The sequence below is a fragment of the Centropristis striata genome, chromosome 3 (genome assembly GCF_030273125.1).
Source record: "Centropristis striata isolate RG_2023a ecotype Rhode Island chromosome 3, C.striata_1.0, whole genome shotgun sequence".
In the NCBI taxonomy this organism is placed as follows: Eukaryota; Metazoa; Chordata; class Actinopteri; order Perciformes; family Serranidae; genus Centropristis; species Centropristis striata.
This window is the reverse complement of record NC_081519.1, coordinates 8909520-8934675: the sequence shown is the minus strand read 5'-3', so window position 1 is coordinate 8934675 and position 25156 is coordinate 8909520. Positions and strand designations below refer to the sequence as shown.

Here is a 25156-nt window from a genome sequence, read left to right as displayed (position 1 = left end):
CTTCTCTGTCACTTACCAGACTGACATTGACACAAATTATTTTTGGAGATTACTGACATACAAATGACTCTCATACGCATCATCATTTAGACATAATAGTAGTTTAATTTTCAGCACAAAGAAATAAAGAATATATTCTTGCAGATTAAATTATTAAAACAGCCTATCACAATGTTTTGGCCAACTTTGCGTTCTGTGTATTCATGGCAAACAATTTATGTACAGGGTTCGTACACTTTTTCAGTGGTCAAATTCAAGCACTTTCAAGGTCCATTTTCAAACTTTTCCAGTACCTTTCAACAGTTGTAAATGGCATGTTTTAGATGAGTACTAAATACTAAAATGGGTAATTTCACTTAACCATATCACCAGCAATGGTATTACACTTTTAACAACTAAAAGTAGTTTGCCAATCTCATAAAACATACTGGTATGGGAATCTAGGGGCTAGGAGCAAAAGTAAGCTCACAAAAATCATCAATCAGCAGCTGGTGGAACTAAACACGACCCACAAATAGGCCGACTTCAGGAGCCCTCATATCCACTATGAATTTGAAAAACTCCCTTCAGTAAGAAGATACAGGGTAGAGAAACAAGAAACATCTCAGAAACAAGAAAACGCAGTCAAGACCCAGGCGGAGCGGTCTTCATTTCAGATAGGCTATTGGCTATTCAGTTTATATATTTTTTTCCATTGAAAATGCGGTTATCTATAGTCAGGTTGCAAGAGAAATACATTAAGAATTTCAAGCATTTACAAGCACTTAATCCAAAATCCAAGCACTTTTCAAACCTTGAAATTCAACATTAAAATTCAAGCATTTTCAAGGATTTCAAGCACCCGTATGAACCCTGTATGTTACAACATTGCTTATTCCTTACTGACTGTCTGCAGTGAATCATTTCAACAGCTGGATAAGGCCTGACTCAGACTCTCCTGAAAGGATTGTGGCTGCATGTGATTGGCTGTTAACCTGTGCTAAGACGTCTGCTAGCCCTGCAGGGCCCGGTCCAGCACCTGCTCATCCTGCACAGGAAAGGGCATGGTGACTCGTAGCTGCATGTTCTCCTCCATGGTGTGCTGGATGGTGTCATAGGCGTTTGAGTTTCCAGACCAGCAGCGACGAGCCACCTGCAGCACACACAAACACATCAGAGCACATTTAAAACTATAAATGAGGCTGGAATCTATCACGCTGCTCCTCTCTCTACTAGGACTGCTGTCAGATTATGGCAGAAATAATCAATATTAATATCAGAATTATTTAAAACAATTACTCATTGATTTGAAAGACAATGCAATTATTAAACTTTTACAAAAACACATTTATTTTAAACAGGGTTCAAAATTAATTAAACAGAAAAAAATACAAAATTATAGAATGATGAGATAAATAAATTACAAATAACATATAAATATGTATAATTTTTTTTTATATATAAAATACTACATTTAAATAGATTTTTTTTTAAAGTAAGTGCACTTTCACAACCTACACAGTCATCCATAAAGTTGGAATAAAATCAAAATATTTTTTACATCTTTACATTAAACAATTGTGACAATGTGATTTATTATTGACAGATAAATTGTATATATTTTATTAATCAATCTCTTCCAAACATCACAATGAAAATGAAACCACAATTAATACTAATATTTGTCTGAAAACAAAATTATTCCAACTTAATGGGCAACCATATACTAAGACTACTTGACATAAGTATTTCATATATAATAAATAAAAATAAATACATCTAATAAATTAATTAAAAATTTTGGTCAACTATATTCATATATTCCAGTCACTAACTGACTGACTCACTGGATTCATAACATGAGAGAACAAGCAAAGTGTTTTGAAATGGAAAAAGGCAGAACACATTTTTATCTTGATGATCTTGTTTTGTTTAAAGTTAAAATCATAATTGAAAGTGAAATGATTAATCCCCAGTCTTCTCGACAATCTCACCCCGTTGGAGACATCCCAGTTGAGCATCAGTCTGGCGCGTTTTGCTGCTTCCTCCGATCCGTCCAACAGCAAACCGAACCCTCCGTTCATCACCTCGCCCCTACAGGTGAGATAAGAGATAAAACCTAAAACACACTGACATGGTGACAGATAAGTATTGATGTATGTAAACCTCTCACACAGATTACTGTTTATTGGACAACCAGCCATCCTTACCAGCCAACACCACCACCGTTGTGCAGGGCGACCCATGTAGCGCCCCTGAATGCATCACCAACAAAATTCTGGACCGCCATGTCTGTAAGAGAGAGACACGCTCTTTTTAAAAATGATTCCTGCAGTGCTACTGGTTTACATAGAAGAAGATTTGATGTTAAACACCAAGTTGCTTGGACTACTTTAAAACAAATGTGTGTTTCGGTTGTTGGTGTAAAAATATGGAATTCCCAACTACAGGATTTAAAAGGTTGTACAGATATTAATAGATTTTAAAAAATGTAAAAAAAAGCAGACATTTTTTTCAATATGTTCTAGAATCTTAAACTGATTGTTTATGATCAGTTGTTTTTTGGTCTTTGGTTTTGACATGATAACATGTACTTGTATGGGTTTTTGTTTGTTTTTTGTTGTTTTAAGTGTTTTGTTATAATCAAAGTTTTGTTGGTGTAGGCTACTGAAAATCAATTGTATGTGTTGTCAGACCATCTTTTTTTATTTTATTGTTCAAGAAGGGGCCAGACAAATATAAGAAATGTTTTCTTCTTGCTGCTCCTTTCTAATCATGAAGGTGTAGAGTGTGTCTCTGTACACATTTTGTTGTCCACCTTCATGAAAGGAATAAAATAAATAAAAATAAAAATACTACACATTTATATATGTGTATTTTGTAACTGTAAACAGATTCTGTGTGGACTGATCCTGTATGTTTGACCATCTGTCACAATGTCTGCAGTGTGTGTTCTTTCAAATTAAGCTTCATTGACATCATCATCCACAGAACTAGGCATGAATTTAATCATGCAAGTAGAACTTTACAGTGTTTTTGTCCTGTGTGCCATCTGAGCAGTTGGTTTCATACCTGCACAGAAGGCAGATCCATCGTACACATTGGAGGTTTCTCTGAAGGGGCTGTCTGTGCCGCTGACATCATGATGGTCTCTGCTGATAACAACAGGAGCCTGAGCAACAGAAACAAAAAGACACTGTTGAGAATCCAGTAAAAACATGATATCATGCAGACCGCAGTATTTAGGGTTGTCAAAAGTATCGATACTCAAATAAGTATCGATACTAAAACATTGTATCCGGATACAATACTCATTTTCAAAAGTATCGAGTATCTGAAGCTTGTTATCATAGTTGCAGTTTCTTTTTGCACAACTGTTTTTTTTAATATATTTAATATATATATATATAATATTTTAATATTTAACCTGTGGTTCTGTTAATTTTTACATGTTGCATGTTTCTTGTTAATAAAAATATTTCTGTTAAATTTTGGGGTCTTTGTTTTTATCTTTGTGGTATCGAAAATAGTATCGAGTATCGAATATTTTCCTGAGTATCGCTATCAAGTTGAAAATTTTAGTATCGTGACAACCCTAGCAGTATTAAACACTTTATTTAAACTCGGAAGGCACTGAGGTTTCCATCATTTACAGTGACGATGAGTAAATTTACCAACAGTAAAGAAATACAAATTCAAAAAACAGATAACAGACAAAGTAAAAAAACTAAGTAAAAATGCTTTTAAAATGACCTAAAGTGCGCTAAAAATGGTTGCAGACTGTTGCAGGCAGGTCTGCAATAACGCTACGAAATTGACAAAAAGTTATGGCCGTATTGATCCTCAGCATGAGTTGAAGATTATTCCAGGTCGCAGGGCATTAAAACAAAAGTTCAGCGGGGAAATGAGAGAGTAAAATAATCGTTTGAACGATCAAGTAGTGTTCATAATTCCAATCAAGTAATCTTGTTAGGTAGTGACTGGTCTTAAAGATAAATAGGTACCAATGTTTCTTTCGCCTGTTTGCCAGAGAAGGCCAGCCCACTTTATCATATAAGAAACAGTGATGAGTGTTCAAAACATCACCAATAATACATCTAAGAGAAGAATGATATACGGAGTAAAATTTTTCATCTTCCTTACTGAAACTCTTCCATCAGCGATAGCCTGGTTGATAGCCAAAGCAATGCAGACTCTTCCTTTCTGGTCAGAGTACAGGATTCTGGCTTGGGATCCCACAACCTGAACAATACAATACACAATACACAGAAGCAATCAGATTACTGCAGCATCTTATTGTTTCATCAGATTTTCATTGATAAATGACATTGGTTTTCCCCTCAAAGTAACTCACCATTTTGTGTTTTCCAGCCTCTCTGATCCAGCGGATGTTATCATCGTATTGCTGTTTAATGCGATCAGTCACGTTTGAACTAATTTCCTCCAGAACGGTAGCAGCTATATCGTCGGTCACAGCGAGATCTTGGGGGTCTCCAGATGTGCACACCCAGCGAAAAGGGCCGAAGCCCAAAGAGAAAATGTCCCTGTGGCAAAGACAGAAGGAGAGAGATCATACAGTGTTAATTTTGAGAAGAAAAGATGAGTTTACTGGTCTGTCTTTGTCTAGACAGACCAGACATTTTTAACAGTTTTAATGCAGGATGATTGCTAGATTGACCCGTCACATTTCCTGACTTTTATCTGTTTCCTGAGTCGTTCATGCGACTTGAGTGTGTTAATGAGCTTCTAGGTCATTATGTGGAAAAATAACATGGATGCTAAAAACATGTGTTGTATTTTATTGCTTTTAAAGAACACGTTAAGCTGTTTCCAGTATCTGCATGACAAGAAAGAGCAAAGGAGACGCATCAGGTAAGCCTTGAAACTTGTAGGAAATTATACCAAAACCCCATGAATGCAGCACAAATGCCCGATCTCACAACGATAACTGAAGTGAAAAGTAATTTGTGAATCCATCCTGTAATTCAGATGTGCTCCAAACTTTAATGGGTTCTTCCTTGGCTCGTGCTACACACTTCGGGCCCAGTAGTTTTTTCTGTAATCCTGCTGCCAAAGAGACATACAAACTGAGCCAAGAACATGACTTTCAAGCCAGAGGTAATAAATAACAAAAAGTCTCACCCCATAATGTGCTGGACATAAGAAGGGTAACGGAATTCTGTTGCTCCTCCGCCAACCTTTTCCACCTCCGCTCCTATAAAAACAGGAAACACAAACCTCTCTATTGGTCTGAATGATAATGATGATGTATGCTGAGTGTGTGAGTGTTAAATTACTGACCAGCTCTCTGCGCCTCCAGGAGAAACGCATTGCCATAGTCCCAGAAGAACATACCAGCATCAGACAGCTTGTTGATGGCTTTAATGTGTCTGCGGAGACTGCGTTGGCATGCAAAACATGTCATTTCTGATTAACATATTGCAGTAAACCATAGAAAAGTACATCTGTGTGACTAATGTTACCTCTCTTGGACCATGGTTTTGAAGCGGTTAGAATCAGTCGCCATGAGCTGATTCGCCTGGCGGAAGCTGAGCTGGACCGGGTAGTAGCCTCCGTTAAATGGGTTGTGAAGGGAAGTCTGGTCTGAGCCCAGATCCACCAGGAGCTCACCGGTCCTCTCGTGCTCCAGTAGCAGCCTCTCCCTGGTGTGAGAGTTTAAAAAGTTAACAGAGATGTGAAGAGTTTGTCGCTGCAGTGAGGCAGCAGAAAGTTTTCTTCTCTCACTCACCACAAGTCTACAATATTTCCATGGTAACCCATACTGAGGGGAGTCCTGGAGCTCTTCGCCTCTCTGAAAAACACAAAATAACAGAATTACTGTAGAATTACTGTATCTTACAGCTGACAAGAACAGATATAAAATATATTTTACAGTCTCTTCTGTGGAGCACAGTGTCAACATGCTTAACATAAAACAAGGAGGCAGTAGTTGAATTTAAAGTATTCAAGTGGGCTGAATAATACGTGATTTAAAATAATATACAATTATAAACATACAATACTATATATAATAAACTATTTTATACAGTCTATGATAATAAATAATAAATAAAATAATAATGATAATAAAAAGCATTTAAAGAAATCAACACTAGACTTAGTCTGGGACTTGAATATAAAAATCCAATTAAATAGTTTGTGGAAAGGAAACTGTTAGTGAACAGTGTGAATAATTAATGATTCATGAATGCCTAATCATAGAATACATGCAGGCAATACTGCACTTAACAATCATATACCCTTCTAAAAACTTTTCAGGGTCGCATTGCAAAGAGCCAAAGAGACCATGCTATGAGAATCCCTGGATTAAACAAATAAGATGTAACTTTGTAATTGATGACCTTTAAATGTGCTGATAGGCAGATTTATTTACTTTGAGACAGAACAAGTCCAACTGTTTCCTTTCTGTTTCTAGTTTGTATGCCAAGCTAAGCTGACCAGCTGTTGGCTGTAGCTTCACATTTACTGTAAAGAAACAAAATATTAATATTGCAGTCCTCATTAATATCTCCTCAAAATGTTTATAACTATTCCTTTAAAATTCTGAAACAGTGGCCACTTTACTACTGCTACTTTAACTTAAGCTAACAATACAAATGCACTTTTACTCATCATTGAGTGCGCCATCACTACTCTTACATAAACAAATTATGTGAATACATTCTCCGCCAACATAGGATTTTTTTTCAGCTAACTGGGGAGCAAATTAATATTGAAAGTACTGCAAGTCTGGACTTGAACTGATAACACACACACACACACACACACACACACACACACACACACACACTTTTTCTCTTTCTTACCTGATACGATTAATGCAGTACTCAATGCTGCTGGTGACCTCCATCAGCCAGCCCTGCTCATGTCTCTTTCTGAGAGGAGCCTCATCCACCTACAGAGAAATCAAAAGCAGGACTACCTTCATTCTCACTGAGACCGCAGGGTAGAGAGTATTAACAGGAAAAGGACAAAACATCAGCTGACCTCCGCAATCACACCAATACAACCAGCAATCACGGCAGCTTTAGCCTGAGCTCCACTCATGCCGCCCAGGCCAGAGGTCACAAAGACACGCCCACTCAAGTCACCAGAGCCCAGGTATCTCCGGCCGGCATTCAGCACAGTCAGCTACACGGAAAAACACAAGGGAACGGATAAAAAAGAGGGACTACAACATAGAAGAAACAATAAAAGGTATGATTTCAGACAGTGGATCCCAACTTTTTTTGACATGTGACGTTGATTTTCCTTGCTCATAATGTTTAATTAAAATCATTTTAGAGGTATTCAAAGTTGGAACTATCCAGTATTTTACAATAAATAATAAAAGGCTAGAGAAAAGTCTGAAAAATCAGTATAATTTTGTGCAGAAGTATTTATTTTTTTTACATCTTTTGACTCATTTTATTTCATTTATGACCTCTTTCAGGGTCCTGGACCTCAGGTTGGAAACCACAGATTAAAAGTAATCCATACTTTTTTCAGGATTGGTGTGTGCACAAAAAAAAAATACAAACCATAGTTCCATGAACAATCCCTTGAGGTCCAATGTAGCAGTAGCTGCCTGCTGTCATCTGACCGTACCTGAAAACGATGAAACAAACAATACAGATCACATCAAGACACCTGCACCCACATAAACATAAACAGGGCTGCAGCAAGATTAAGTGATTAAAATATTTTAAATATAGCATATAATTAGAAAATATGTTTTGCTCCTGCCCCCGTCCACAACACGACATTGCTTAGCGTCTGTTACAGTTGTCCTGCTTGCTTCTACAAACTGGAGCATGCCGACCACCATCTACTTTAGATATTACACTGACTATGACTAAATACCTCATACAACCCCACTTTAAAAAATCGGAACTATCCCTTAAATACAGCAAATTTTCTTCCTGATAAGAAATCACAGTATGAAAAGCACCTTACAGAACTTACATTGACACACCGAGGGCAAACATCTTTTCGTACTGCGTCCTGGAGGAGTAATTTGGAATAACCTGAGTGACGCAAAAGAGTGTCAGTACACAGGAATACATGTGTGGGCAGAAAGTTCATTAAGTCAGATGTGTGTCGGGCTGTTACCATGCCGTTAGTGATGACGGCACGAGGCGATGAAGGCAGGCTGGGGAACAGGCCCATGGGATGACCGCTGTACATGACCAGAGTCTGTTCCTCTGTCATCTCGCTCAGGTAATGCATCACTAGGCGGAACTGCACCCAGACACACACAAGTCATTAATATTTACCCATTTAGACTCTTACCAAATCCACTGGATGAACACTAACTCAGGGCTTACCTGGGCCCAGTTACTGAACACCTGTCCGTTCCCTCCGTAGGTGACAAGCTCCTGCGGGAACTGAAGGATAACGACAAATGAAGCCGTCATTGAGACGATAAATTACACAACTTCACATACCTAGTCACTGTGTTAGAGGCTCACCTGAGCAACTGCTGGGTCCAGGTTGTTCATGATCATCAGCATTATGGAGGCAGCCTGACGTGTGCGGCATGGGTACTGATTGATTGGGTAAGCTCTGAGGAGACAGAAGGAAACTCACATCACTGGAGGGGAAAAGCAAAGTAAAACTGTCATCTTTACCATTTATAGGGGATGTATTATGATAAAATCGCTTTTTCAGTGCTTTTGCACCTACTTTTGGAATTCTGGGGTGCCTACCAACCCACAAACTGTGAAATGAGATAACCCAGCCAGTTAATTCAAAGGGGTGCCATATTTTTCTAGCGAGCCAATCAGAGCAGACTCTTTTGGCAAGAGGAGGGCTTAAAGAGACAGGTGCTAAAACATAGCCTTTTAGGCAGAGTGAGAATACATGTGTATTCATATCAACTGTTTGAGAAAAGTAATGCACTTTTAAATATCAAAGTCTGTAGACATGTTCCAGTAGAAACCCAAAATACAAGTATGAACCTGAAAACTTGCATAATACGTCCCCTTTAATAGCCACATTAAAAAGGATTATAATTTTTATTCTTATTTTTTGTGCAAAAAATGAATAATTAATGCCAATCTCTAATATTAATAAAGTTGCCTCACCTCATTCGTAATATGGGGCAGAAGCGGTACATGTAGATGTGCCCGTACTGCCGCAGCTCTTGAGCAAACTCGGGTGCAAGTGTTGCATGATGGGAAGGAGGGAAATACCGCAGTGCATTTCTCAGCGCCAACTAGAGGGAGGAGGCATTTACAGCAGGTTAGTGAACCATTAGGAAATATATCCACTTTTTATTGTTTTGAGTACTCTTTTTATTGATAACTTTTGTGTCATTATTCTTATTTTCATTGAAAAATATATTAAAATGATCTCAATGGGATTTTTTGTAATCTGTGCCAAACTTTTTATTTTGTCTATAGAATATGATTTGTATGCCAGGACGTCTCTGCAGACGTGCAGAAACACAATAGTTGTTTCAGGTGATTGACTGATGTTCTGTCCTGGTCAGATGGATGAGTAGATCTTTACACTTTCGGGTAACAGGCAGAGCTCTCACTGTCTCTTTTAATCATTGACTGAAGCCTTTGCTCTGAGTTTAGGCAATCAGTCGAGATCCTTAGAAAATAATCAATTTTTTAGGACGGCCCACGAGACCACAGTGGTGATGCAATGAGTCAGAGTACACAGCACTGCAAAATTCAATTGTGCTTCCATATCTGACACATTTTTAGTAAAGAAACTGTCTGACATCATTTGACTTCCTTTAGCTCATTCTCACATTGCTTCATCATGTCTAAAAGTAGTCTACTGTTTTCCATTAGATGGACAGTTTTGACTGCAGCCAAGTGGCTCCATGTACGGTGCTTTCCATAACAGTAAATATATGACATCTTCATTATGGAGTTTATGTTTTCACAGAAAGTATTTTTACTTGTTATAGTGAAAAAGCACAGGTCTAGCTAAGGATATTAATGATTGGTGTGCATAAAATGGCATGATGCCATTATTTATTCTGTCAGTTAAACTGAAGGGCTCTAAATGCCATTGAATGTATCAGGACTTATAAACTCTTGAGTGACAACATTCATAAAACTTTGCAATGCACAGAAATCATTTTCATATTGACTCACCCGCTCCTCCTCTGCTGTCAGGTTCGGGGTTCGGGTAGGTGCGTGCGGCACATTGGAGTCTCTTCCCCGGTTGGAGGGCAAAGGGTCCAGAGGTAAACCGCTGCAGATCTCCTTTAAAGAAGACATCCTGTTAAGAATTTCCTGTCACACACTTGAGAAGACGGAGACTGAAGGCAGCTCTCGCCCTCACTGCAGATGTTCCTCTGTGGAGTGAGAGAGATTAGAGGGTGATCACTCTTCAGCGTATTGCCTCATTGGCTTTTTGGTCTTTTACCCTTTACAGTCCACCAATGGTAAACCACGGTTAGAAAAGAGTGTTTGGTAATTATTGATCCCTGAGGGAGATGAAAGTGGTGCATGCTTCAGTAGACAAACACAGCCACTGACCTCTGACCCCTGATGCTGCGACATGTAACTCTGCATGACAGAAACTTTGGACGAATCAACAACTATTAAGTAGAATCATGTTTTTCCTGCAGATACACTGATCTTTAACTAATCAAGTCCCACGTAAAAAGTCACATTTACAGCTCAGTATAATACTTTTGATGAGGTCAAGTGGGTGCACGCTCAAGACAAACAAAATAACAGCAATGGATATAGAAAATTGTGCTTGTGTAACTTGCTTATAGTCAGCTCAGAGATGCCCGCTGCTTCGCTGCTCCTTTTAACAGTGTAAACTTACAATATAAAAGGTAATTACAGGTGCATCTCAATAAATTAGAATATCATGGAAAAGTGCATTTCCAGTAGTTCAAGTCAAATAGCCCCAACCAAGTATAGAGTGCATATAGATGGACATACTTTTCAGAGGCCAACATTTCCATATTAAACATACTTTTTACAATTGGTCTTTTGTAATATTCAATTTTTTTTGGAGACTCTGAATGTTAGGTCTTTATATAATGTAAGCCATTATCATTATAATTAGAAGAAATTAAATGAATTAAGACATGAAATGTTTCATTCTGTGCAATAGATCTATATGTGTTTTTTTTTCACTTTTTGAATTGAATTACTGACAAACTTTTCTATGATATTTTAATTTATTGAGATGCACCTGTATTCTAAAATCAGGCTGGAAGGGCTACACAATAATATCACACAAGAACCAATATTATAAACATTTATTTATTTATTATAAAACTTTCAACAATAATCTCTTCAGTTAGCCCTGTATTGACCACAAGTTCAGCTGAGGTAAAGGGTTCAAGTCTGGTCATACATTAGCAGAAGAAATGCAGTCCTATAGGACAGATGACAACAGTACAAAGTGGAAGGTATTCTTCAGTTCATTCTTTATACCTCTGTAACTTTACCAACTCAGTCTGCAGAATCATTAATATAAACTTTGAGTCAAATATAAACTTTGTATATCACATAATGTACATGTTAAATGCAATGAGAGAACAGAAATGAAAGATGTAAAACTTGATTTTTACTATAATCTCACACAGTTTCAGACCTTGTTATCACAGCATGTGTACATACAAATAAAAAATACACACTGAGGTGTATCATATATAATAAGTATGGTCCCAGAGTCTCTTGAGAAGAATTTAAGATTCTTTAATCTTGTTTTGCCTGAACACAAAGGCAGGATTAAACAACTTGAATTTAAAAACTCAACCACTTCTGGTTTTTCACTGATTGTATTATTACAGTTTGACAGAAGCACAGGCTGAACTTCTTCATTAATACAAAGTTTAATGTCCAACTAAAATTAAATATTGTACTTTTTGTCTGTCTTGTAAACAACATGTCCTCTGAGAAAGAAATCACAAACCAAAAGGGAGATCTTATAGATTTAATTTCTATATTATATATATTATTACATTTTTCTGTTCTTGGTGTCATCCCTGGTTATTGTTGGAACATGTTTAGCTCTCTCTCTCTCTCCATAGAGAACATGGCTCACTCTCAATCTCCACACTCAGGGAGTCGTGAGGGCTCGGGGCTCTCCCACTTCAACTTCACAGGGAAGTTTGAAGTGGGAGAGGATAAAAAAGAGCAGCTTAACAAACATTCAACAGGTGCACTGCTACCGTCAGTTTACAGGCTAAGTCAGCTGTAGCAAATTTAAAAGCATGTTAACTCCGTACAGATATCACTTCCATGAGTTCAGATGCTGGCGTATACTTTACTTTTCAATGCCAACTACATCTCTCTGCAAATTACTTGCAAGTTACGATGCAGGTTGGTTAACTATGTCTCTGGTTCAGCCTGCAATCTGAAAATCTGTAAATGAAACTCAGCCCCTAAGCTTTTGACAGCAAAATTAACATTTTTAATATCTCCCCAAAGGAATTCCTTCTTTAAATAATAAAAGACTGAACGTGAAATGTAAAAAAACAAACACATGTTGTTGATGTAATTAATGTGATGCCTAAATGTGATTTCAGCCTTGTGGCTCATGTTGTCGGTGAGTCCTCTGTGTTGGGTTGTGTGCCATCAGAGTCTCGCTCTGTGGCAGATGTCGAGTTTGCACCTGATGTTCCTGCAGATGCAGAGTCTTGTGAAGTCTGATCAGTTTCTGATGATTGTTTTTCTTGGACCTTGTCATCTTCCTGTGGGTAGAGCTCCGGGTAACGCTGCATACACTCCTGCATGGCCACGAACTGCTCCATGCATTCAGAACCCTTCACCTCCTCTTTACTGTAGTGGAAACAGGAGAAGGCGTCCTTAAATTCAGTCCCACAGGGTCCACTGGCCATCCCACCCAGACATGGGCAGTTCCAGTTGATCTCCCCACTGGGTAGAATGAGACCTAGGAGGAGAAAAGGGGTTTATGTTTGTATGCAGGTAATAATTTTGCCTTTTACAAACTAAACCCGAGCCTCACCTCGCTCCTCATATGGGTCATCAGGATCTTCCTCTACCAGCTCAGCACTGCTGGGTGTTGCATGATCCTCTTTGGAGACAAAGATGATTCGGTCTTTACCTTTTGTTGGACAAGTGAAACGACAACACAAACAAATCATTAGTAATAAGTACTGTGGAATAAATACCATCTACAGCCTCTACTTAACCTAACATTAACAAAGTAATAACAGGGCAAATAACATCTTCTCATGTCATCTGCACTTTAATCCTTGACACTTTATTTTTATTTATTGTTATATTTCTATGTACATTATATATTATATTTTTTTCCTATTTTGTTAATTGATTTTTCTTATATTATCCCATATTGTGATTGTTTTTGTAATTGTAATTTTGGAGCATAAATTTCGGGATAAATAAAGCTCTATCTTATCTTATCTTATTGTATTACAGGTTTCCTGATGTAGCCTGTAGCTACATGTAGCAGCTTTTGTAATGTAAACACTGCAGTAATGTGCCTGGAGCTGATGACCATATATAGAAATCCATTACGAGCTGACGTCAGCAGAGAGCAGAAATACTGTTGGAAACGGAGCGTTCAGGACAGTTGGAAATCTGAAGTTTGGTCTCAGAGATTACTTTCACTTACGTTTACAGCATCGGATATTGTAACATTATATATATGACAAAAATACGGAAAAGCACAATCTATCTCCCTTTTTTAAAAAACACTATCAGCCACTACATTTTTATCTGACTTCTCAACATTCTCAGGCTTTACTCCTCAGCAAAAACGTAATCAAAACTGAATGCAATGATGCGAAAATCCGTTACGACCTATATTCAATTGAAAACAGTACAAAGACAAGAAACACTGTATACCGTAAACTGGGATTTAAAAAAAAACAAAAAACAGTTTTGATGCATTATGTTTTACACATCGTCTCTCTCATCGTATCTACAGGCACACATGTAATCACTTGTTTATATGTTTTTGGACAGAACATTTTACAATTTTCTGACCCTTTTCAAGGCTAAACGACCTATCAAAAATACAATAGATAGGCCAACAGATCATGAAAAGGTTAATGGCACAACACAAAATATAAAAAGCAGGAACAGGGAAGGAATAAAACATGAAAATGCTTTGGCTGTGATCTATTTGAAAAACATCTCAAGTCTGAACATGAAAACGTTTTGTGGACTGAATGAAAAAATGACTTATGGTGCTGACAAAGACAACCACTCAGTGACTGGACTGAAGGGAATATCTGAAGTCATTCAGTGGACATGACTCTGTTGACTCTGTGCTGCTGATGTCTCTCAAGGTTAAACTGTGATGGTTAGCTAACACACATGCTCACTGATAATGTAGCCGAATACAACAGTTCTTATCCTCATCATAATAAGAGGCTTACTATTAAAGTTTGAGAACTAGGTTCAACACTAGCATACATTTTTCATTCAGACTAAAATCAACTCCTGAGTTAGATTTTCCTCAAGTTAGCCTGTTAGCTCAGCAGCGGTTAACGTTACCTTCTTCTCTGACAGAGCTCATTTCTTCACGCTGGGGACAGATTAAAATCCTTTCTAATTTGCAGCAACAGCTCTGAGGGTTCCGACTCTTACTGACACACAACACAAGACATTAAGGTGGGAAATGTCTCAATCCAGCATCAGCTAGCTTGTTTTACAACTCTCGCTTGCTTTTTTGCGTCAGCATGCAGGCTTCTTCTTCTTCTTCTTCTTCTCAATTTCTGTTTCCGGTAGTGAAGAAGCTCCGGGGTGCACTGCTGCCAGCTACAGTTCAGAACATGACCTGCAAATTAGTCTAAACCAGGGGTCTCAAACTCAAATTACCTGGGGGCTGCTGGAGGCAGTATCAAAATGACCAAAAAAAGACACAAAATTACAACAACAAAAAAAGAGACACAAAATGACAGAAAAAAACTAAATTACTAAAAAGACACAAAATGACAAAAAAAAAAGACACAAAATGACCAAAAAAGACACAAAATGACAAAAAAAGACACAAAATGACTGAAAAAAAAACACTAAATTACTTTCAAAAAGACACAGAATTACCAAAAAAGACACAAACTTATTAAAAAAAACCCCACAAAATTACCCCCAAAAAATATACAAAATTACCCCAAAAAGTAATTAACGGGAACTTCCACACACAACACGGTAAAGTGCCATTCATATAAAACTCACATTAAACTTTTATATCAAGGTGGGGGCCACAAAATATCATCACAAAGGCAAACAAGTTTGAGACCCATGGTCTAACAGTTTGTTCACAAAATGCTGCTTGTAGTTTCACACAAGCAAGGTTTTTTTTAATTATTATTTTTAATTTTTAAAACAATTAGACATTTTAATACGTAAAATGTCCTTCTAACTGTCTCATTGGATTTTATTATTTTGTATTTCTTGGTGTTTAAGGTTGGGTTTTTTTAAAACATTAATTATGGCATACTATCTGTTAATAGACCATTGTTTTTCTTCAATGTATTGTTAATTTTAATGTCTGGTACAACAAAAAGGTACATTTGTTTGGACAAATATAATGATAACAACAAAAATAGCTCATAAGTATTTAATTTAAGAGCTGATATCTCGCCATTGTCCATGGTTTTCTTGATAATAACCAAAATCATTATCAAGAAAACCATGGAAAATGGGCTATTTTTGTTGTTATCATTATATTGTCCAAATGTACCTTTAGTTGCACCAGACATTAAAATTAACAAGAAATTAAAGAAAACAAGGGTGGTCTAATATTTTTTTCCATGACTGTATACACTGTCGCCCATGAAGTTGGAATAATTGTGTTTTCAGACACAATCATCTGTTAATTGTGGTTTCATTTTCATTGTAATATGTTTAGAAGGGATTGATTAATAAAGTTTGAGAAGATATACACTTATTTGTTGAGAATGCATCACATTTTCATGGAAAGAGGTAAAAAATATTTATTTACAACTTTATGGGGGACCGTGTATATGTCATGTAATTCCCTCATTGTAAAGCACTTTGGTGTTATACAAAAAAGATGTATTATTATTTTCATATTTATTAAAAGTTAGTAGTAGTAGTATTATAAAATAAATTACTTTCTGACAAGAGATGACAACCAAGACAGGAGGAATGTAATTTCCTGAAGGAAAATTGTTCTCGGCAACAAACACTTTTCAGATCTTAATATAGAACTATAAAATGAATTGTATATATGTTTTTTTCATTTTAGGGTCGGGAGATAAGGATTAAAGTAATAATATGTGATGATAAAAAAAAAAAGTAATTACACATTTTCCAAGTACATTTATTAACAATTAATAACATTAAGTTGTGTCAAAAAGAGTCAATTGGCTTTTTAGTGATTTATGCACTTATGGTTTTATTACAATGTAGATCATAATATATGGAATTAAAATCCTTACATGAAAGGGATTTTATTTATTGCCCTGCTCTATAAGTAGCTACACATTATAATGTGTCTTCCAGTGGGGCCACTAGAAAACACATTATAATGTGGTTGTAAACAGGTATAGGTATTTATTACTTACCTAGTGTGGACATTTGTAAGTGGAAGCTGATGCAAGTAATGCATAACTTTTTAGTATCCATATAAATATGACTAACTGGGACACTTCAGACAAGTAAAAGAGTCAAAAGATTTCACCTTTTTACACAAAAAGGTTTTATTGAGAATGTTTTTTTATAAGTTTGTTCTGAAATGCATTTTTTTTTTTACATATTCAAAAGACTTTATCTTACACTTAAGACAAATTCAGGTATTCAATGCATGGTCTATGTACAGAAAATCATAATTTTTTTCAGGTGTCGGAAAAAAGCGATTAATGGAAGTTTGCTTAGAGCAGACAATTAAAAAACAAAACAAAACAAAATTGTAGAAAGTGGGAGACAAAATTGAATTCTGACATGTGAGTTAATACTGCAGCTCCCTGGGAATGCCATACATTAAAACAGCAAAGACTTTTTTTTCTCCAATGGTTCATTAGATGACAAACTTAAATTGAAGTAGTTCTTCTGACAGGTGGACCCCAATGTGAGCTCCACATTATCTTCTTACGAGACCCTGTTCCAAATCAGAGCTTTAACACAGGGTCACGAAATTAGGAAAACGACAGTACTTGACTCAGCGTTTGACAGTTCAGCTTCTGTTCCACACCTTCACATAATCGGCAGGTTGACAGAAAAATAAAATAAAGCTGAAAGTAAAAGGATAAACTAAGATAACACCAAGCAGAACATCGGGTGCATTTCTGCACACAGACGGCAGTTGACCTCCGTCATCCATGTTGAGTATGCCTGCATACTGAAGCACTCTATTGTCAGTCTGAAAAACCAGGACCCAACACCTGCAGGACTTCATCATATACACAGAGGAAGCCTTTAAATGAATCTTGAGGAGCTATAATCTCGAGTCAGTTATGTTGGTCTTTGTGTTACTTTGGAAGGTAGGAGGTGGCGGAAACAAAGCCGTGTAGCCCCGCCACCTCGCAGGGTCCCATTTCAGCCGAGATTCCTGAAGATTCCTCGAACATCCTGAAAGTGGAGAGCTGACGATGCAGGAGCTTCACGCAGATGTAAAAATAAATGCAAAGTTGGTGATCCTATTAAAAGTTGGTAGAAGGTGGGAGGATATTGGTCTTTCTAGAAGAGCAGGGCCCCCATGCTGCCTACTTCACTCTGTTCTTTCACAAAGATCTCAAAGTACTGATAGATGATGGTGACGGCCAGCAGGATACCCGTGCCAGAGCCGATGGCTCCGAGAAAGTCAGCCATTACTGATAAACCGCCGATACACAGTCCACCAAAGGCAGCAGCAGTAGGAATGTACCTGGAACACAAAACAGGGACACTGAGTAATGCAATAGGGAGGGATCACGTAGGGCAAGAGTGCTTGGTCAAGCGAGAGAGAGAGTTATTATTATGATTATTATTATTGTTATTATTATTATTATTATTGTAAAATACAATATATTCGCTTCTGAGAAGAGATGGCAACCAAGACTGGAGGAATTTGATTTCCTGAAGGAAATGTGGCCTCTTTTCCATTAGCTACAGTCTATGTTTTTGTCTTGTGTACTAGGCACTTGTAAAGTGTATTAGAACACTTTGCATTTAACGTACAATAACTCTGCAACAAATGCTTTTCAGATCTTATTATGGAATTATATGATCGACTGTAAATATTATTTTATTGTAGGGTTAGGAGATTAGGATTAAAATAACATTAATATATGATAATACAATGCTTGGTCAAGTGAGAGAGAGTGCAAGTGACGGTGGATTGTCTCGTAATAAATGTACAGTGTAACCCTTCAGTGAGCATCAGCTTCGGCCCTGAAGGAAAAGCCCCCTCGTCACCCCCACCCTCCCTGTGTCTTCATGTTTCCCCAATGCATATTAACTTCTGAAATAAAATCAAGCCTCTTTGTACATTTATTAACTATCCTAAACCATGTTTTCGTTACATTAGGGTTGGCGTGCACAGTGGATTTAGATCAAGCTATTCAATATAACTCTATATGCAGTAAAGCAAAAGGTTAAACATTGATACAACAAACTATCTGAAGATTAACTGACACTGAGCAGCCATTCAAATTAAGTTCTAAGTTGCAAAGCCAAATACAACAGCACCACTGTGTGGCATAAAATGAACAGGAATAGACAAATAAAATTGTTGCTTGCAACTTCTTGTATTAAATAAATCCTCAACTCAAATTCATGATCTGGAAATGAAAAGGTTTTTACCTGTTCAGTTCATGGACCATTGAGGTTTCTCTGTGTCCCCTCATCACCATCTGCTGCTCCTTCAGCTGTTTTGCCACCTGGATGAAAATGAAGAACGGAGCTTTAAAACACTGTCTGAAATAAACCCAGAACACCACCTGCCTGTAAGTGGTTACAACTTACATCCTTTGCGGAGGAGCCGGAGACTTCAATCCAGGTCTTTGAGAAAAAGGCACATGAGCCGAGCATGAAGACAATGTAGATGACTGCATGGACTGGATCGTCTAGAACAGAACCAAACGACTCTGGGGGCGAGAGGTAGTAACAGAGGCCACCTACAGGATAGGCACGGGCTGGACCACCTGACGTTGCGTCCTACAAACAGGAGAAAGAAATACAAGTTTAGAAAAGGTCAAAGAAATTAGCTACCAGCTGTGGTATCAATTTCACAATATTCACCAAACTGAACTGAGAGGCGTGTTAAAATGTGTACTTACAGACCAGGTACCGAGCAGATTAACCAGGAAGTTGCCACTGAAGCGCGTGGAGAGCATCTGGGAGATAACGTACAAGTTGGAGACCAAAGCAGACTGCAGGATGATGGGAATGTTGGAGGTGTAGAACAGCTTGATGGGGTAGGTGTTGTACTGGCCACGGTAGCGTGCCGACTTGATAGGCAGATCCACCCTGAATCCCTGTGATAAGAGGTGAATGTGTGACCAATTAAACTCTTTACATTAACCAACTTCATTCTCTTGTGCAATAGCAATTCCTTCCTAAACTATGAGAAAAGTTGCATGTTAAGAAAGGCCAGAAACTCACCTGAAAGTATATCACTACAGCAAAGACGAATACTGTGGCGATGAGGTTCATGAGGTTGGGCAGGTTCTGTCTGTAGAAGGCTTCTCTCAAAGCACGCACTTTGTCTGTACGAGTGGCCAGCAGATGGAAAAGCGCGATGATCGCTCCCTCAAACTCAGTACCTACAGAAAGAGTCACAAGTATGAGACACAGTCCTGCAGAGTGCAGAGAGTTTATATCTATTAATAAAAATTACATCTTGCCGACCACTATGTGAGAATGGGCGAACACCCCGCCAATTGTTCCTTTAATTAGATCGATTCTTGTAATTTTATTTGTCTTAATAAATGGTTTGACCCCCAAAGAAGTAGTGAGAGCCGCTGCCCAACTGGGACAGCTCTAAAACTTTGTGTGGAGATAAGTCTGGTTATGTGAGACTATTCAGCAATAGACTTTTGTTCACCAACAGAGAAGCACAGAGGCCAGCATGTGATTTTTTATTAACTAAAGGTTTTACTTCAACCAAACCAGAGTTGATGATTGTTGGAATGACAGAAGGACTAATCAAGACGGTTTTGTCTTGTTTCAACATGAATTAACAAGGCTTAGTTCAGGAAAAGAGAGAATTTAAAATCAAAAGTGTACTTTCATTTTGCTTTATAAAGGGAAATAAATGTAAGAATATTTCAATTTGTTTTAACACAAACCTTTGGTAAGGGGGTGGGGTGTGCCACACATACAACTGCTCTTGTATTTTGCCAATTGTGGCTTGACTGTTGACTTTGTCCAGTTGGGAAAGTTTTATATCTTGCTTTACTCTAGTTCTTACCTCTTCCAGTGTTCACAGTCGTGGGGCTGAAAGCCTTCCAGACGATCGTTTCACAGATGTTGGTAGCAATAAACAGAGAGATACCAGAACCAAGACCATAGCCCTTTTGGAGCAACTCATCCAGCAGCAGCACAATCAGCCCGGCCACAAACAGCTGTTGAAGAAAACAAAACATCCAGTCAAATGGAGAAAAAACAAGGCATGATTCACGCAGTAAATTCACATTTCTTTGGAGAGTCTTTACCGTTTAGTCAGACTATGTAAGTGAGATCTTTTCTCTTAATGGTAATACAAGTGTGAGCTTTAAAGAGCAGCACATGCAAGTCAACTGGAGCACATTTACCCTGTCAGTTAACCTGAACAAAACTTGCGGACATGTAATACTCAGTATAGACTATTTGAGTTTTATTACTTGACATAATTACAGGTTTCTGTGAGAAACTCCAAAATAACCTTGATGCAACTTGTACACTGCAGAAAGATTACAGCTCCAGGCTCTTTAATTAAAGCAGAATTATAAGTGGTATTTATAATGACTGTTTTTTTGTTATATTTTTATTGCATTTTCTAAACATAGACAAAAACAACAACACACTGGCCACAAAAAAACTAATATTCAACTACTTATTATGTAGTACAGATAATACATTAAAAATGCTCTGTCCCATTACAATTGACAGTCATGTAGCAAATAGACATCTGGAAAGAAGTGAAGAGTAGTTAAAAAAAAAATTACAATAATCTCAATCTCCATTTCGAGAGAAAAGGCAATTTTTAAAAAAAGGAAAATTAAAAATAATAATAATTATAAGTAAATGAATGTCCTGCCTTATAACCCAAAAACATCAGTTAGCCAGTTTCCCTCATTGCCATCTATCATCCCTTTTAATACAATAATTGAGTCTTTTACCAGCATATTTAAAGAAGGGTGCCCAGCTCTTTAAAAAGTCATCCTTCTTACATTTAAATCTGTGTGTTAGAGTTTCCATTGGTATTAAGTCAAATATCACTTTGTGCCAGCCCCCAATTGTTGGAGGTGCATTATCAATCCAGCTGAGTAATATATTCTTTCGAGCAGCAAACGTGAGAATACTGAGCAGCTTTCTTTGATGAGTCCCTTTATTACGAGTACTGGGTAAACCCAGAAGCAGAATCTGTGGATCAGCATCGAGCTGGACATTAAAAATCAAATTAAGTTTGCTAACAATTTTCCCCAGTACTCCTCAATAAGTATGCATGACCAGATACAATGCCTATAGCTTCCCTATAATGACTGGTTTAAAAGTTAGCAACACTGGAGCGGATTTGCCTAGGATAAAAAATGACCAATATTTGGGGAACTTTGGGTAAGCAAAGGGCTTAATTTAAAGACCACAAATATAAAAAAGTAGCCACAATCTGCATCCATTTGTTCTATATTATTATAAATTATTTTCACCTAAGTACACAATTGATTATGACAAATTTAAAGACAATTCCTCTCCTCACCTGAATGATAATGAGCAGACAGATTCCTGCTCCCATCTCAGAGGGATCTCCATACATGCCGGTCATCACATATACGATGGCCTGGCCGATGGTGATGATCATTCCAAATACTGAAAAACATTAACAAGAATTAGAAGATCTATGGGCATACTTATGAAATCTTACAAATGGTCACAAATCCCCTCTTGATAACAGTTTGCCTACATTTCTGAGCTCCGTTGAAGAGGGCTCTGTCCTTTGGTGTGTCTCCAACCTCAATGATCTTAGCTCCAGCAAGCAGCTGCATGATCAGGCCTGAGGTGACAATAGGCGAGATACCTAGCTCCATCAGGGTACCTGTGGAGAAATATCAGTGTTATACATTTACAAGTAAGAGAGCACACACACATTGAATCTTTTATTGAGTTATTAGCTGCATAAATACCTCTGTTTGAGGCCAGAATGACTCTCATCCAGTAGAATGGATCTGCAGAGTCTGAAGACATGATGCCAAAGAGAGGGATCTGCAGGAAACAGTGTGAGCTAATTAGATTTACTAAAGTCTTTAAAGTCTAACTTTACGCCTTTCATTAACAAAAAGGAATCAAATCATTGTTGTAAAATTAAAATCACTCTGGGCGACATGGTGTACAAATCCATGGTATTTGGATAATTTGATAATAATTCGGACACATATTCCTAAAGCGACCGTGCAGTGCTAATTTCACTGCCTGTGTTTGATCTTTCAATTAATTGACAGAGAAATCAACAGAAAATTAATTATTTACATTTTTTATTGATGTGGTAAGCACCCTTAGAGTCTTAATTTAATTAGTCTTGATGGGCAGTCGTCAAATGTATTGAAATGTTTAATAGAAAATGATAGTATATAACACAAAACAGTTATCTGTAGTCTCAATTCCATAGAAATACGTGGTTGATTAAAAGGTTATATGGTAGCGTGAGTGCAAAATGTTTACTCATAAACTTTTACATTAAAAAGACTTGTTGAAAGGTGTGTTGGATCCAAAAGTAAAATAAATACTGCACACTGGGGCCAGCTACTCACTTTATTCACAATATTTTTGTACTCAGACTTTTCTTTGATGAAGGTCATTCAAGAATGTTATCTGATAATGACCGAAATGTCATAAATAAAGTGAGTGCAAGCAAATGAATATTACCAACAATTTCAACTAGTTTCAGAACAACTAAGACAGTTATTAATTTTCTTACCTGGCAACAAACCAGAAAGATGAAGAGCGTGATGGCCGTCCATAATACCTTCTCTCTGAACTGGATCTGTTGGACAATCATACCATGAGAAGATTTAAAACAAAAAGCTAAGTCAGCACCAACATGTTTTTTTTAATTACCAAGTGTCTATGTGGAATTAATAAAATGAGCATACCTTTCTTTCAGGTTTTTGGATCTCTGGCAACACTGCACAGAATGGCTTTATCACCTCCAAGAATTTGACTGGAAAGAAGAAAACATGAGTGTTTATGAGTGAACTGGTAGTAAAAATCTGGTTACCAGTGGGACGTGGCAGTGAATGGTGGGCGGACTCAAGACACACTTGGATTCACAATAACCAAATAGATATGAGGTCAAATAATGCTTTTTGGGTTTAAAAAAAAAAAAATTCTTACAGCTTTACATTGTCATTGCTGGATATTTCTCATTATGGTTAGTGAGGCAGATGTTTGTGAGCCGCAGGCTGAGGACAACACCGGTGTGTTATGCGTCGTCATCACTAGACTGTCAGTGTCTTTGAATGAGTGGCTAACGAGTTAGCTTAGATGGTGTTTCCTGCCGACAGGAACCACCGTGCCGCTTCTAAAAAGATCTCACTACACACACGTAATCAAGCGTACAAAAGCACCGCCTAGCCCTTTCGATTAATCCACCAACAATTTGTCATCATAAAAGTCTCATATTAGTACAAACTGCCAATTAGCTGGCTAGCAGCGTAAGCTAGCCTGCTATCAATGGCAGCGCTAACACCGCTAGGCTCGCTAACTAAGTTGTTAAAAACCGTTTATAAAGTATTTAGTGTGTTGCTCCACAAACTCTAGATATCAGTGTTGTACAGGTAATGAGCCAAAGTCATACTTACTGCCCATGGTGACCCAACTGTGCTCCTGCGTGCTCCTTTACACTGTAAATCTGATCAGACTGAAGCTCACTACTGACTGACGGAGCCGCCGGGAGGAGGAGGAGAAACTTTAGAGACACGTCACCACTACAGACTGAGGAGTTAAAGCCAAAGCCACCAGGCTGCCATCATCATAGAGCAGGGATGGGCAACTGGAGGCCCGGGGCCCGCATATGGCCCGCACCCTCACTTGAAGTGGCCCTCAGTACAACTACATGCATTTGAGCATGAAATCTTAAAAGTGCTGTGTAAAAATGCACAAAATTTCTTCTTGCAACTAATAGGTAGTTGGTCTGCTGTTCTTGCACTGAAAAAAAAAAAATCACAGTAAGAGGTTTTTTATTTGCTTCAAACCTTTTGTATTCCTATTTCTACTGTTATACATGCATTTGAGTATGAAATATGTTAAGTTATTGCACTGTAAAGATATTTAAAATTGCAGTTTCATCATATCTGGTTAAGTGCACGGTCCTATATGTGGCCCTGTGGTAGTGTCGATGAGAAATTGAGGCCCCCTCCAGCATTTAAGTTGCCCATCCCTGTCATATATATATATATATATATATATGTGTGTGTGTGTGTGTGTGTGTGTGTGTGTGTGTGTGTGTGTGTGTGTTCAAAGCACAGGGACAAATGAGGTTCAATCGAAAAAGAAATCAGGTTACAAATATCTTCCCATAATTTAGTTGAGAAAGGGCAAGACCAAAATAAATGAAAAACGTCTTCAGGGTGTTCTTCACAGAAAGAGCAGTTTAAGTCTACGTCTTTCTTAAATCGCTGTAAAAAAAAAAAAAAAAAAAAAACTTTGTGCAAGTCCTGGCGCTGTTTATAACCTGATGGAGTGACAGCGGGGACGGCCAATCACACAAGGAACGGCAGAGCCAATCGAGGAGCTTGTGGGCGGGTCTAAACTAAGGGAACAGGCTCTATGCTTCAGCTTGAGCGGCCGTTTTCCGCTTGGTCCTAGTGCCTGACGGCTCTCTTTTGGACGGTAAAAACTGCAGGGGACAAAATGGCCTTTTGAAAAAAAAAAAAAATACGTCCGTGCCTCAATTATATCATGGAATAACGAGGACAATTTACATTACACACTTCAATTTAATTACTAAGAGTTTCTGTCAGAATATAATAACCCTGAGTATTTTTGTAAACGTCTTTAGTACCCTCTGGAGTCTGTATAGCCAATGACCAACGTTAAACAACTGCTCCTGTTATCTC

The 25156-nt window shown here is 37.7% G+C and overlaps 3 protein-coding genes across 3 annotated transcripts; all 3 read right to left on the bottom strand.

Annotated features, from left to right (window-relative positions):
- Window positions 1-79: 79 nt before the first annotated feature.
- On the bottom strand, window positions 80-10320 carry uroc1 (urocanate hydratase 1). Its single transcript, XM_059329374.1, has 19 exons — window positions 10095-10320; window positions 9066-9196; window positions 8451-8544; window positions 8307-8366; window positions 8092-8220; window positions 7945-8006; window positions 7521-7587; window positions 6988-7131; window positions 6807-6895; window positions 5729-5791; window positions 5463-5642; window positions 5281-5378; window positions 5122-5194; window positions 4334-4523; window positions 4123-4221; window positions 3052-3151; window positions 2190-2271; window positions 1974-2073; window positions 80-1132 (listed from the first exon to the last, which is right to left on the bottom strand). The coding sequence occupies exons 1-19, from the start codon at window positions 10218-10220 to the stop codon at window positions 992-994; spliced, it is 2028 nt and encodes a 675-aa protein (XP_059185357.1). The 5' UTR covers window positions 10221-10320; the 3' UTR covers window positions 80-991.
- Window positions 10321-11210: 890 nt separating this feature from the next.
- Window positions 11211-14661, bottom strand: LOC131969199 (mitochondrial intermembrane space import and assembly protein 40-B-like). The gene is made up of 3 exons (XM_059330376.1): window positions 14454-14661; window positions 12937-13035; window positions 11211-12861 (listed from the first exon to the last, which is right to left on the bottom strand). Exons 1-3 carry the CDS (start codon window positions 14473-14475, stop codon window positions 12506-12508), a joined length of 477 nt encoding a protein of 158 aa, XP_059186359.1. The 5' UTR covers window positions 14476-14661; the 3' UTR covers window positions 11211-12505.
- Window positions 14662-16606: 1945 nt separating this feature from the next.
- On the bottom strand, window positions 16607-24044 carry sec61a1a (SEC61 translocon subunit alpha 1a). Its single transcript, XM_059329716.1, has 12 exons — window positions 23900-24044; window positions 23192-23259; window positions 23017-23082; window positions 22226-22304; window positions 22006-22137; window positions 21802-21911; window positions 20314-20467; window positions 19506-19666; window positions 19181-19378; window positions 18867-19058; window positions 18705-18781; window positions 16607-17787 (listed from the first exon to the last, which is right to left on the bottom strand). Exons 1-12 carry the CDS (start codon window positions 23904-23906, stop codon window positions 17601-17603), a joined length of 1431 nt encoding a protein of 476 aa, XP_059185699.1. The 5' UTR covers window positions 23907-24044; the 3' UTR covers window positions 16607-17600.
- Between the last annotated feature and the right edge of the window lie 1112 nt (window positions 24045-25156).

Excerpts from the sequence above, each read along its gene's own strand:
- uroc1 (XM_059329374.1), bottom strand. The coding sequence starts at position 10,220 with ATGTCTTCTTTAAAGGAGATCTGCAGCGGTTTACCTCTGGACCCTTTG. Across the intron at positions 8,367-8,450 it reads TGGACCCAGCAGTTGCTCAG|TTCCCGCAGGAGCTTGTCAC; the intron begins GTGAGCCTCTAA and ends GTTATCCTTCAG. Across the intron at positions 6,896-6,987 it reads GTATTGGTGTGATTGCGGAG|GTGGATGAGGCTCCTCTCAG; the intron begins GTCAGCTGATGT and ends ATTTCTCTGTAG.
- LOC131969199 (XM_059330376.1), bottom strand. The coding sequence starts at position 14,475 with ATGAGCTCTGTCAGAGAAGAAG. Across the intron at positions 13,036-14,453 it reads GAGCTCTGTCAGAGAAGAAG|GTAAAGACCGAATCATCTTT; the intron begins GTAACGTTAACC and ends GTCCAACAAAAG. Across the intron at positions 12,862-12,936 it reads TGACCCATATGAGGAGCGAG|GTCTCATTCTACCCAGTGGG; the intron begins GTGAGGCTCGGG and ends TTCTCCTCCTAG.
- sec61a1a (XM_059329716.1), bottom strand. Across the intron at positions 23,083-23,191 it reads TCCAAAAACCTGAAAGAAAG|ATCCAGTTCAGAGAGAAGGT; the intron begins GTATGCTCATTT and ends ATTGTCCAACAG. Across the intron at positions 22,305-23,016 it reads TCTTTCTGGTTTGTTGCCAG|ATCCCTCTCTTTGGCATCAT; the intron begins GTAAGAAAATTA and ends TGTTTCCTGCAG.